The 13,439-nt window shown below is 43.0% G+C and overlaps 5 protein-coding genes across 5 annotated transcripts; all 5 read left to right on the top strand.

Annotated features, from left to right (window-relative positions):
• Positions 1–493: 493 nt before the first annotated feature.
• Positions 494–3,968, top strand: BDB00DRAFT_53486 (uncharacterized protein). The gene is made up of 5 exons (XM_053117764.1): positions 494–995; positions 1,083–1,172; positions 1,271–1,342; positions 1,420–2,565; positions 2,637–3,968. The coding sequence occupies exons 1-5, from the start codon at positions 663–665 to the stop codon at positions 3,606–3,608; spliced, it is 2,613 nt and encodes an 870-aa protein (XP_052983357.1). The 5' UTR covers positions 494–662; the 3' UTR covers positions 3,609–3,968.
• Positions 3,969–5,477: 1,509 nt separating this feature from the next.
• On the top strand, positions 5,478–7,194 carry BDB00DRAFT_806744 (cysteine synthase). Its single transcript, XM_053122287.1, has 6 exons — positions 5,478–5,615; positions 5,701–5,742; positions 5,826–6,071; positions 6,179–6,770; positions 6,855–6,914; positions 7,006–7,194. The coding sequence occupies exons 1-6, from the start codon at positions 5,553–5,555 to the stop codon at positions 7,080–7,082; spliced, it is 1,080 nt and encodes a 359-aa protein (XP_052983358.1). The 5' UTR covers positions 5,478–5,552; the 3' UTR covers positions 7,083–7,194.
• A 165-nt stretch (positions 7,195–7,359) lies between these two features.
• BDB00DRAFT_806745 (RNAse P Rpr2/Rpp21/SNM1 subunit domain-containing protein) lies at positions 7,360–8,201 on the top strand. Its single transcript, XM_053122288.1, has 3 exons — positions 7,360–7,613; positions 7,706–7,788; positions 7,856–8,201. Exons 1-3 carry the CDS (start codon positions 7,381–7,383, stop codon positions 7,984–7,986), a joined length of 447 nt encoding a protein of 148 aa, XP_052983359.1. The 5' UTR covers positions 7,360–7,380; the 3' UTR covers positions 7,987–8,201.
• An 87-nt stretch (positions 8,202–8,288) lies between these two features.
• BDB00DRAFT_806749 (RNA polymerase III transcription factor IIIC subunit-domain-containing protein) lies at positions 8,289–10,977 on the top strand. The gene is made up of 12 exons (XM_053122289.1): positions 8,289–8,455; positions 8,562–8,763; positions 8,899–8,976; positions 9,076–9,172; positions 9,248–9,302; positions 9,408–9,557; positions 9,654–9,733; positions 9,812–9,910; positions 9,991–10,110; positions 10,218–10,602; positions 10,679–10,706; positions 10,769–10,977. Exons 1-12 carry the CDS (start codon positions 8,333–8,335, stop codon positions 10,957–10,959), a joined length of 1,608 nt encoding a protein of 535 aa, XP_052983360.1. The 5' UTR covers positions 8,289–8,332; the 3' UTR covers positions 10,960–10,977.
• Positions 10,978–12,098: 1,121 nt separating this feature from the next.
• Positions 12,099–13,185, top strand: BDB00DRAFT_806752 (PdxT/SNO family). The gene is made up of 2 exons (XM_053122290.1): positions 12,099–12,175; positions 12,305–13,185. The coding sequence occupies exons 1-2, from the start codon at positions 12,130–12,132 to the stop codon at positions 12,910–12,912; spliced, it is 654 nt and encodes a 217-aa protein (XP_052983361.1). The 5' UTR covers positions 12,099–12,129; the 3' UTR covers positions 12,913–13,185.
• Positions 13,186–13,439: the final 254 nt, after the last annotated feature.

The following is a 13,439-nucleotide window of genomic DNA, read 5'->3' on the forward strand; positions in this document are numbered from 1 at the left end:
ACTCAGAAGACGCAGAACAGGAAGAGCCCGAGGACGTCGAACAGGAGGGCGGGCATGAATTACAAGAGAACACCGACGAGTCCGACTTGTTGTATCGTACGACAACACCGATGGGATTGCCAAACATATTACGCTCAGACGTCAATGCAAAGTTATTCCATCATACAGTCATCAGCAAAGCTAAAGCAATCACGACAAACATTTCAAATCTCAGCACCATTGTCAACGCAACCATGTGTAAGCTGGCAAAAGATGACATTGTTCTCCATCAAGACGGAAGTGTTCGAATCTCGCCTGCCTTGACGAAACTCGATTTGCAGACGCTTCTACCCAACGAATACAAGATCAAAAACAAGACTGCACTAGACCAACAGCGTGAAATTTGTGTACCTATGGTCAATCAAGATTTAAAAGTGCTTAAAGAGGAAGAAAATGGTTCCAGATCGCCTCATCAACGTGATATCGAAGGGCTGTTATCAAAACGACATCGGCTCTATCTGAATTCGCACCACTTTGGGACAAAAACCAGGACGACTACCGACACTATTCACCCTGTATGGCATACCCTTTGTTCCAAGAACCCCGGCTTGCCAGCAGCACCATCAGGCTTGTCAGGAACGATCGAGGCGTCGATAAACGAGTACAGCACCAACCTCAACAACATGTGGGCGAGCGATAAGATTTTTAAAGCAGCCCTACATCATCTGACATTGGATCTGTTGCGCATCAACTTGGCGACAAAAAAAGAGAAGGAGAACGTCGAAAAGGCCGAAAAACTTGTCAAGGATGCGCGGGAGCATGAGGAAAAAAACAGAAATACACCAATCAAGTATACTATCCTACAACTGCGGTCTAAGCAACGCCACGAGTGCCGGCAGATAGCGAGGCACCTACAATTAGAAAGTCAATATCCAGAACAAACAGAAAAATTTGCTCAACGAATCAAAGCATGTATGCATCGGTTAGACAAGATCGTCACCCAGTTGAAGGAGAAGGTATGTTTCTTTTGAAATGGACTGTATGTAGAGTGAATTCTACCAGCAGGTGTATCCTAATATCGCCATTGTTGAGTTGCTTTATAGAAAGCCCCTGTTGGAGAAAGCATTGAACCAGAGGAGGAGGAGGGACCTCGAATAAAAGATGACCAAACCAGCCTTGCTTTTGGTGATGAGGTAAAGCTTGCTTTCTATGTTACACACTCTGCTCAAACCCTCTTCATGATTTTCCAAGTTTATATGTTAGAGACTCTAATTAAACATGTGGTTATTAGACTGTTGACTATATTGAAGATGAAGATGGTGACAGTGTTGCTTCTAGTAACGACGAGATTGAACTTGAAGAGGTTGGATTTTTTCTCTAAATTAGCTTTCATTATCCCTTGTTATAGCTTTTATCTGATCTATACTGTTTATCTACTAGCATTCGCTACCTGTCGTTGACGAAAACGGAACCATCCAATTAGGCAATCTGGTTACTACTATGGCTGACCGTGAAGCTGCGCATGAAGATGAAACTCAAGATATGGAACTGTCGCAACAAGAAGCACAAGTTGATGAACTGTCTGAACAACAAAGAGCCCAGGATAGCACACCCAACGAGCAGAAGACATCTTATTCGCGTATCAAGTCGTTGCAAGGTCTACTGAAAGCGTTATTACGTTCACCGAGTATACCACGAGACCGAGACGTAGAAGAAGCTCAAATCACGGAGTTCACACGAATGAAAAGCCTTGCTGCATGGGAGGTCGCAGCTGTGCAAAAGATTGCCAACGCACTTTTACCATTCACGCCCGACGACGAAACCCGATGCTTCATGACAGAGCTTCCATTCGTAGTCTTATCAAATACGATTCTATCTGCTATTGGCTACAAAGACCATATTGTCGATATTCATCCTGATGTTGCACCTCACAAGATCCACGTGCAGGCATTGACACCAGCAATCATGTACGAGATTTTGACACCTCATAATCGTGGACGGGCTCAAGGTCAATATCAAGTGCTAGATGACCAGACCAATCCCATTACATCGCGTGAACGAGCTCGAGATAACCCCGATGCTATGCTATGGTCCTTCTTCGATCAGTCTCGTGTTGAATCACTAGCGGACCGACATCGCATGGAATTCTGTAATCGCATTATCGTACGACCAGACAAGACCGTATCAATCGTTGGAATCATGAAGGAAGGCTGTGGGCCGTTGGTCTCTGCATATGAGGAACGTCAACGAAAGCGACGAAAGAAGGGAGGTCGGTCAGGAGCGTCAGCAATCATTGGGACGACCGATAAGACGCTTGAACAGTTACAAGCTGATGAAGAGCGGGCAACATCGAGCATAAAAGAGCTACAAAGAAGACATGGTGTTCTAAAGAAAAAATACCGACAAACCGCCAAGGAACGCAAAATAGCCAAAAAACGTTTTCAGTTTGCAACCAAACATGAAAGAATCGAAGCAAGTACCGCACTATCGATACGTGTGCGTGAAAATCGGCAAGCTAGGCTCGCTATGCTGCTTAATCATCGTGATTTGAAGAATGAAAAGAGTCGTAGATACAAGACCCAAAAGGTAATATTATCCTCTCTGGATTTCTTTAACACATGTACTGGTTGTTGATTGATACGTTCCCATTATTGTAGTTTATCGAGCAGGCGAAAAACAACAAGAAAGACAATGCCGCTGCAACTACTGTCCCAGCAATAATACCGACTGTGCAAAAGCCTCAGTGCGAAGATACAGCTGCTAATATTGATCTGTCAAATTATTGCCCATTGGGTCAAGTCTACGGTGGTACAGACTACGGTCATGTTATAATGTCCCAGACAACAGCCTTAACCAAACAAGATGTTCTTTTCCACGTCTCTCTCTACAACGCGCAGCAAATTCATCGGCAGCAGCCAAGATTAGCCGAAGCAGGCTCGCTTGGAGCAGATGTATCAATCAACCAAGCGTCCGACACGTCTTCACCCTCTGCAATCCCGCGACACGATGCCACACAAGCAAATATGAAGAGGGAAGGCATGGATTTAGAACCACCACCTCCAGCGAAGCGCCAGACGACCTTTGATTTAAAAAATGCTGTCGGAAGTTCTGAATTGCACCTACAAGAACAGAGTGACGCCAAGCGGGAAGGATCTACATTGGAAGAGCAACAACCACCAGCAAAGCGGCAGTGTTTGCATAGTGATGCTACAACATCTCATCAAAGCCCGCCACCGCATATATCCAAAAAGGAAGCAATACATTGCAGCTGGGTCTTGAACCATGTTGAAAACGGATCCATCACAATGAGCCACAAAGGACGTATACGGATGTCACGACAGAATATTCAGCAGATGCGGATTCTGTTGGACCGTGAGATGAAAGCTTCACCGCAGCAAGAGCATCAGGACCAGCGTCAGGACCAGCAGCTACAACAACAGCAGCAATATATTGATCTTGAAACGCTTACAGTCAAGGACCTAAAACTACCCAAGCCATTCACAATCACACACGAACAGATCCATGAAGCGACGAAAACAAAAAAGTTCATGGTGAGGCAGGAGAACCGGCTGAAGAAGGTATGTTCATGTAAAATTGTTGTACGCATACGTGACAGTTTACATACTTAGCTTATCTTGCTTTAATGTTTATGAACTACATTGATATACAGCCTGAGAATGAAGAAGTGCGGAATGCTCTCCACGACTTACAACAAAACTGCTTCGTTGGCATCTGCGATCCAGTGGAAATCTTCAAAAGGCAAAAAGTCAGGCTACAGCATGTCGACGTTCTACGCAAGTTTTATTATTCCAACGCTGCCCTCAATGAACACCGTCACCGCGAAATTGCTACAAGTCGTCTTTATACGCAACTTGCGACAAAGGAACGCCAATACGTCAGAAGCACAACTTCCAAAAAGCTAGGAATCCCATCCAAAAACCTGCGTCCTGTCATGTGTGTTGGCCTTGCCGGCACAGGCGTAGGCTCCCATCTACGTGGGCGACCTCGGCGCGGCGGCCGCAAGATGCGCAATGAACATAGAATTTGTTGTCCGGTGGTATTGCAGGATGAATATCGAACTAGTCAAACCTGTCTCTTCTGCTTTTGTCCACTAGTGATGGCAACGGCAACCAAGGCTACAAAAAACGGTAAAATCAAGTCAGTGAAGGTCCATGGCGCTCTCCAATGTGTCAACCCGGATTGCCCTGCGGTGCGTGTCGGGTACACTACCTTTAGTCGTGATTCTCTCTCGAGTACGGCCATGATCATCGCTGCTGTTACCCAGTTATTCTCCCCTACCAAGTCACCTCTTCCCCCTTTCGATCCTACCAACCCAACACAAGCAAGTTTTACATTTTCACCTGCCTTTTTGCAGCATCCATCATATCATCTTTAGAAATGGTGCGCTTGTTGCTTCCATGGTTTTTCCTGGACCTGTTTATTGCGCGCTCCCCTTCTTCCCCCAAACATCGTTTGAGTGCCAATAAATTGGTTGATTTGCTGTCAAAGCACAATAAATTGCGCGTTTTTCCACTCTCAGCAAGGAGGTGAGCCACCATGTTGGCGACTAGCTGGATTTGAGACGGATTAAACAGACACTAGCGTCAAAGTATTAGGTTATGAGCTCTCATTTTAAAAAGTTACTAATGATAATTAACGGAGCTGTTATCTATCACTGCTCATTTAACAGAAGAGAAGAAAAGCGAATGAGAAGTAATCATGATGTTACCTAATCAGGACTAAACATTTTACCATCATAGTCATTTTCCAGCAGCTCTAAGACTGACTTTGATAATTCTCCAAAGTTGAAAGCTTTCTCCAGTAAGATCTCTTTCAAATTGGTTGTTATGTGTAGGACTCTGCAGTATTGGATCAGTCATGCAGACACCCACTTTATTAACAGCAGCTATCAAACCTAGCTGCTGGTCGCGTAGAAGCTTTAAAGATGCTGAAAGGTTTCTCTGTAGCCACTTCCCAGTTCAACGTTTCCATTAAAACATCTGTCTGTTTCTAAGGAGAATAACGCGATCTTTGCACAACGCATAGGTTGGTAGTTTAAACAGTATAAAGAGGGTCAGCTAGACACATAATATCCGTAGCTACCGTACTTTATCATACATTACTGCGTTAGACTACACGGAAGCGAATATGTCATTGCTAGATTTCCAGCCACAAAGCTCAAAATCAAAATTCACAACACCAATGTTCGCGTCTGAGGCAACCCTTTATTTTGTGTGCTCGTTGTTCAAACCTGGTCTTGCTTCACTAATCCATATGAATAAATAAGAAACATACATTTAACCGATGACCATTTTGATGCTACGGAAGACTTGCCATAATCACAGGAAATACAAAACGCCTGATGGATGGGTGCTACGCCGTTTTCTTTCTGAACCTATCACGTGCGGCGATGAAACAGGCGAATCGGAATAAGCTTTCTTGAAATGACGAGATCTACGGCTGGGCAGAGCTAGCCAATAACAGCCAACATCGGACTTCTTTGTGCCTGTTTGCTTATAATCCTCGGGTGCGATCTTTCCCACACAGGTCGTCTTCTTTTGACACAATTAGTAATGAACAGACTGAGCTCATTTGTCCGTGCCTACTCTACCGTCCAACCTGGCCTGCGCCCCGGTGTAAGTTTTGAATACATACTCTACGCTTTGCTACTCATTGCTTCAAGGTGATTAACACGCGAGTAATTGACTTTTATTTGGACAGATCACCAAGGGCTTTGTCGGTGCAATTGGCAACACTCCTTTGGTAAGTTGAAGTTTCTCGCTCTGATATATACTGATAGCCTAAAATTCAGACCTACTGATAATCGAAATACAATGCGCTTCTAGATTCGTTTGAACCGCCTCAGTGAGGAAACTGGCTCGGACATTTTGGCCAAGGCCGAGTTCATGAACCCTGGTGGTTCCGTCAAGGACCGTGCTGCTCTTTTCGTCGTCAAGGATGCTGAGGAGAAGGGGTTGATCCAGCCCGGAGGTACTGTTGTTGAGGGTACGGCTGGTAATACGGGCATTGGGTTGGCTCACGTCTGCCGTGCCAAGGGTTACAAGTGCGTTATTTACATGCCCAACACCCAGGTAAACAAACTTAAAGAAATTATACAATTTTGGAGAGAAAAACACAAGATGAAAACTGAACAAGGAGAAAACTGATGTGAAGAGTCGGTGGTGACATCCCTTTATAGTCGCAAGAAAAGATTGATTTGTTGCGTATGTTGGGTGCTGAGGTGTACCCCGTCCCTGCTGTCGCCTTCGACAACCCACAAAACTACAATCACCAAGCTAAACGCCACGCTGAAAGCTTAAGCAACGCCGTCTGGACCAACCAATTCGATAACATTGCTAACCGACGCGCACATATCGAAACTACTGGCCCTGAGATCTGGGCCCAAACCGAAGGTCGTATGGATGGTTTCACCTGTGCCACCGGAACCGGCGGTACATTCGCTGGTACTGCCCGCTATTTAAAAACCCAAGACAGCAATGTCAAGGCATACATTGCTGATCCTCCAGGATCCGTTTTGCACAGCTATGTCCAGAGTGGCGGCAAGTCGTTCGACCGCGAGGGTGGTTCCATTACTGAGGGTATTGGTCAGGGCCGCATTACAGACAACATGGCTCAGGACGTGGATATTGTCGATGGTTCGTTCTGCGTCCGCGACGAAGAGTCAATCAACATGCTTTACCGGTTGTTGGATGAGGAGGGTATCTACGTTGGCGCAAGCTCTGCACTGAACGTTGTTGCCGCTGTCAAGTTGGCCCGTGAATTGGGAACTGGTAAGATCAAGATTTATTAAATTGCTTGGGTGAAATAAGTTCATGCACTGAAAGTGTTTTTGTTGCTCTGTGCGTATAATGTAGGCAAGCGCATTGTGACTATCCTGGCCGATGGTGCCTACCGATACCAATCGCGTCTCTTCAGTAAGTTCTATTTCGAGTATATTAGAATACGTGGGAAACAGAAAAGATGTGATCACTTACGAACTGTTTTCTGCTCATTTGCGTTTACTAGGCCGCTCGTGGCTAGAGTCCAAAAAGCTCGATAATGCCATTCCTGAGCATTTGCAGAAGTACATTGTTTTGCCGTAGACTAATATCTTAATATATCCATTGTTTGCCCTCAAAGAAAGAAACATCGATGTTGTATTTAAATAAATCTTCTTAGATATAGAAAATGAATAACAGGGGAGTTACGGTGTTGCTTTGATGAGAATCTGTCAACATAAAAGCATGATTAGCCAGTACACTTTTCAGATTACTAGTAAGTGTTTGTTATCTCTGACAGGGCGCAATGGTACGAATACTGATCATGTTCGCGACGGAATTTCAATAAACGAGTCCTCATAAGTGTGCGCAAGCGATCGGTTTCAGGTTCTCTCTGTCAAACATGGGCAAAAAGAAAGCAGCTAATCAAGGCCCCACGCAACAGCATTTGCAGGCATACCAGCGAATGAACTTTTTACATCAAGCATCAATCCTCATGTCTACTACATTCACAACGCTGCCGAATAAGAATTCGAAATCCACTGAAAAACAGCATCAGCAGCAATCACTTGCGCCTCTCGGCCGATATTACAACAACAATATGAAAAAAATTGGCAGAAAGCTTGTATTGCGATCGTAAGAATAATTAAGAACGAGTGAAAAGAAAGAGAGATGTATATGTCTGTTGAGGCCTTTTTTCTCTAAACTTGGAACGTTTACTTATGTAGTGACCCGAGTGTAAAACGGGCCATTTGTAAACGATGTGACACAGCATTGATACCAGCCTTGACAGCCTCAGTGCGAACCCGAGGTAAGATATGTAAACGCATGTAATTGGCTCTTGGAAGATATACCCAATGTTGTGCGGATTGATCTAGGTACACCGACTGCCGTAGTGACAACGTGCAAAACATGCGGTACCCAGAAACGATTGGTTGCGAATCCCAAGCATCAGCTTTTCAATGACAAGACAGAGAACATTTTACCTACCTCACAAACAGAACCATAATTAATCTTTCATCTCATAAGCGCACTATCACCTGTGCCAACTAACTATGCCCTATTCATATCCCTCTCTTTCCCTTCCATTACCATATAATCATCATCATCACCATAATTGCTGTAGATACTTCTGTTTGATCATTCTGTACCTGTCTATCATAGTAAAAACAATCGCTCCGCATCATTATACTTTACAGCATATACACTACTGCAAAAACAATGGCAGTTTCAGCAGAATGTGTTGAGTGGCAACATTAAAAGCTGCTTCGCGATAATTTACATTTTTGGAAACTGCCGTTTCTTCCGTCTCAGCGCGATACGCGCCTTCTTTTTCCTTTACCTTTCCGACAAATATGGATCAATCTTTCAATCTGAAAGTTCCCAATCGCAAATACGTGCTAGTCGAATACCCTGGACGGGTCAAGAATGTTGATCGAGCACTCAAATCCCTTGGTGGCGAGAAAACTATCGCAAACGTTAGATCCAGCAGAGAGAGAGGAAAAAGCGGGAAAGCGAGAGACTCGCGTGTTATTGCTGTTGTTGATTCATAAAAGTTAATCAATCTATATTATTCATTTTTAGGCTTTGAACAAAGAGGTCAAAACGATCGAACTTCGTTACCGCCCTGAAGATCCTTTCTCTCACCCGGTCGTAGGAGACGTTGTACCGACGAGTTCACTCTTGCTAAAAGTCACCAAACGTAAAAAGAAAAACCAGCCTGATGATGAAGCAGCGTTTAAAGCAGAAGCTCTTGGTACTATTTTGAAGAGTTGTCGCTTTCGTGGTATGTATCTTTTAACCTCTATCGAAACGACAAGAAGAAGGCGGAATAAGGGAAGGGTCAAGATGGAGAGAGGGAAGAAATGTAGAGGAGCTAATAGCTTTTATGGATCCTATTGTTCGCTAACGTTCAACTTAGCAATGGCCGACTTCCAATATCTGGTGCCAAAGGACGAAAAGTTTAGTCGATTGCGATCCAGCCTGGAAAAAGGAAACGGTAAATGATAAATAGCCGATCACAGGAGTCCGCATATATCTCGATTACTAATCCACAACATCTTTCCATATTGGATGCTACTGTTACTGCTGTTGTTAGTGAACGAGATATTGAATTACAAATTGGATGAAGAGGACAATATGACACACATTCCGCCACCAGTCTTTAGTATGCGTGAAACACCATTTGATTATGCGTAAGTAACTGTGATATAATTTTCCAAGAAACTGTTGTTTGTTCCCGATATATTTTTACTAATTCTATAAACCAGCTATCATCAATTCCAACCCATTTTGCGCGTTCGAGTTCGACAACGCGACGGCAGTGTAAGTAACTAGAGTGGAAGAGCTGGGGTGGAAGGAAGAAAGAAACTTGGCTTGGTCAATAGTATCAGAGAGTAAGAACATGAGCTAACAAAACATAATTAATAGTATGCAATTAAGCTTGTTAATCGGTTTAAACGCACAGCACTTGAACTTATTTCTCTGTCATTTGAGGATACTGAGATTCCTACTAGTCCCAAATTCGACTTAACTGTCTTGAAAGCAGATGAACGGGCTCTTGCAGATGAAATTAAAAAGGTGAGAACGAAAAGCAAAGATTAAGACACTGATATACCCTGTTTCGTCATTTATATCAATTATGTCCGTATAAAACACTAAAATTATATATAATAGCTATTCGAAGAACGGCCTGTTTGGACTCGTGTAGCTCTCCTTAGTAATATTGCACATTCAAAACACAGTTCGTTGCGAGGGTATGTTAAATATTGATAACGGTATTATCAGGGGACGTATGGGAGGGCATGTTTACTTATTTTTATAATCACCTACAGAGCTCTGAACGCCAATGCGTATACCTTCCGCACCGGGCCATTCCGTGAATGCTGGATAAAATACGGAATTGACCCAAGGAAAGACCAAAAGTATCATGTGTAAGTCACCTACATAATGCACTATGATGTCTGCCTAGTCCTTTCAACTACGCCTTCTTATGATGAGACGTTCATACTAGATATCAAAACGTGGATATTCGTGGTACTATGGAATTATCGCATTCAAGAATGGGGCGCAGGGGAACAAACCGACTTTTAGAAGCTAAAATACATAAGACGCCTTTATCAAACGAAGTGAAGTAAGTCCTGTAAAAGGAAGGCTTTTCTTCAATATGCTTTTTCAGTATACGATTTTGCAAAGCGTCTGTAATATTAACGACAACAAATATAATACATGACACAATAGTGAAGAGCAACGGACGAGTCATTTATTTGACGGTCGAGGCGCGGTACCAAAGAGTGCATTATTGTGTTTATGCGACGTGACTGATACCGACTTTAAGACTTTGATATACTCTCCTGGCTACATGAAATCCGTGTGCACTAAGCGTAGCGGATTTTATTACGACTGTGTGTACGATCGGATCCGTGTCTTGATCAAAAAGAAAGTGTACGAATACAAATTGACTGGCAAAGCAGCAAGCTTAACAAATGCTACCCAGGGGCTTGAAGAAGCAATAGCCAAAGAGATAAAAATGAGGAAATATGATGAGTCCACTGGATTTGTCGACAAAGGAGATCATGAAGAAGAGGACGACGAAGGAGAAAAGGGATTGAGCAAAGAGGAATCGGTACGTGGAAGGAGATGATGATGGCAGAAGACTGTTAGAATTATCAAGCAGTGAAACTCATATGTTCCTTTTGTAGTTTGCGAAAACTCTGCGAGAAATTCAAGGTATGGAGCTAAAGAGCAAGTTAGCCAATTGATGTTTAACTCTAATGTCCTCCTTTCTTTAGCACAAGGATTTGGTTTTGGCTCTATGGATCTGGAAAAATTAGCAGAGTTCGACTTTGACGTTCTTTATGGCGAAGAAGCTGACGAAGACATTGTTGAGCCGGAAGATGTGGAAGGAGAAGCAGTAGGAGAAGATGAAGAGGAGGAGCGCGAAGACAAATCACTGTGGGAATTAAACGATTTTGACCTGTAAAGTCCAAATATCCCGTTGCCTTTTATTCTTTTTTAAACAAAATTTTATTCATAACTAATTTATCATGGATGCTATTGTTGCTAAAGAGCGCAGCAGCTATCACGAGTCTAAATAGCTTGTTTGTGAGCGGTGTGGACGCCGAAGCACTGGCGAACTACATGAGGTTTCCAGGCTGCTTGGTGAACTTCCTCAATTTATCGATATTGAGTTCCACCATATCGTGCTTGATGATAATTTTTTAAAAAACCAAAGTTTGCAGGAGTTTCACGCGCTTGCAGAACATATATCTGTATTGAATAGAGAAGCTGCGTAGCCATGGAACAAAAGTAATCATGTAGTAACACTCACTTCATTTAAATTTAGTTTATTACATTGATCTTTTCTTTTTTATCAAAAAATAACATTTCACTTCAAGGCAGGAGCTGTGCTCTCCCCGTTTATCTGATACGTTTCGTCAAGCAGACTATTACCGAAACTGTATAGTCATTCTATATCGTGGCTGTACCTTCTTGCACAAACCAGTTTGGTACTGTTTTCTCATGTGGTACTATTCTTTAAACAGCCAACGGGAAAGATGACCTGAAAAAGTGAATGAAAAGGATGATTTATTATTAAATCAGAATTATTTTGTAAACAAGAATACAAGTACTTCTAGAGGTCTTGTCACCTTGCTCCGAGCCGTCATGCCGTGCCGAACATGAAGCACTCTAATGCTTACTGCTCAATATGTCATCAGTGCCTGGAAGAATCTTTGCTAGAACAACTTTAATTTTAAAAATAATTGCATGACATCCATACTTTCATGATGAGGTACACAAAGCTGGCAAACTGAGTTCTTTCAGCCGGTTACCTGTGGCAGTTACCTTGTTGATAGAATTGTTCGCGTATTCAAATGCTCGAGTATCATCAAGAAAAGGTAACGAAGAAAATGTACGTTGTTGAAACATAAATAAGTAGTAGTCAAGTCTGTCGATCTGAAACGGGTGTCTCATGCAACAGCACCGAGTCAACAGATGACATAAACCAATGATGGGATGACTATTGACTAATTTGGAACAACCCCCTTGCGATTGGGTCAACTTGAGTCAGCTTTTGATATTGAGGGCAAATAGTTCCAAATTAAGCACTGCTGGTACCATTCTTTTTTCCTTCTTTTCTCCACTTGCGATCATGAGCCCTATTGAAAACAAGACTACTTTGAAGCTTGGTGTTCTTGGTACGTGAAATCTCGGTACAAAGAAGTGTGTCGATTCAGAAGTTTAGTGATCCGTCTTGTACGCACTGATCGAGCTTGTTGATCTAACGATGTTCCGGCAACCCCTTTTTTTCCCACAAAATATGACAGCTTTGCAAGGTGCATTCCTGGAGCATATCCACATGCTCGACAATTTGCCTACAGTCTCTGAGGCCATTCCAGTCCGTAATCTTGAACAACTGCAATCAGTGGATGCACTCATTATTCCCGGAGGCGAATCGACCTCTATGGCCTTGATTGCTGAACGCTGTGGTCTCCTCGAACCCCTCCGAGAGTTTGTTAAGACAAAGCCAACTTGGGGCACTTGTGCAGGCATGATCATGTTGGCCAACGAGGCTACGAGTGCAAAGAAGGGAGGACAGCAGTTAATTGGTGGTCTTGCTATCCGTGTCAACCGGAATCAATTCGGTACCCAGAAGGAGTCTTTTGATACCAAGTTGCACATGCCTAAATTAGTAGGCGAGACACCTTTCCATGCAATCTTTATTCGTGCACCCATCATTACTGATGTGCTATCAGACGATGTCAAGGTCGTTGCTCGTTTGGAACAAAAGGTCGGCCAGACCGAAGCTGAAACCATCGTTGCAGTCCGTCAGGGTCATCTCTTTGCCACCGCATTCCATCCCGAATTGACCTATGATAACCGACTTCACAGCTACTTTGTAGACATGGCTCTAGAGTGCCATAGCAATAACTAAGTTTAAATCATGATTTGTATTAGTTCATACGCATCCATTTACATCCACATTCCCCATCTTATCCTATATTTCTTCTGTACACATTCTCCTAGAAAACATATCATTAGAGCATATATACTCCATTCGCTTCAAAGTCAAAGGATTTTCTTTGTATGAGCCGGTAGGCAGTAGCCTTTTTTTTAATGTGTTTCTTTCTCACACACACATTCTCTTCAATTTTCTTCCTCCACACTAGAAGATTTCAATAAACGGTACATGATTGACACCCATTAATGCACTGTTATGTGTTTTTTGAATGAAAGAGTAGAACGAGACAAACAGCGAGACACAGCAAAGGCAAAAGGCTCGCTGTACTATGTGAGAATCTCTGCAGCACCTGGCTTAAATCAACCAGTCGATATTTTAAAAGATCTGATACTTCGCTAAAATAGAATAGCAATAGCACGATGGTTGGAAGATGGATTGCTAATTCGAATGCTGCTATAATAGGATTTGGCATGACTGTTGGAGGTGCTCATTTTACTATA

The sequence above is a fragment of the Zychaea mexicana genome, assembly GCF_025766255.1.
Source record: "Zychaea mexicana strain RSA 1403 chromosome Unknown BDB00scaffold_11, whole genome shotgun sequence".
In the NCBI taxonomy this organism is placed as follows: domain Eukaryota; kingdom Fungi; phylum Mucoromycota; class Mucoromycetes; order Mucorales; family Lichtheimiaceae; genus Zychaea; species Zychaea mexicana.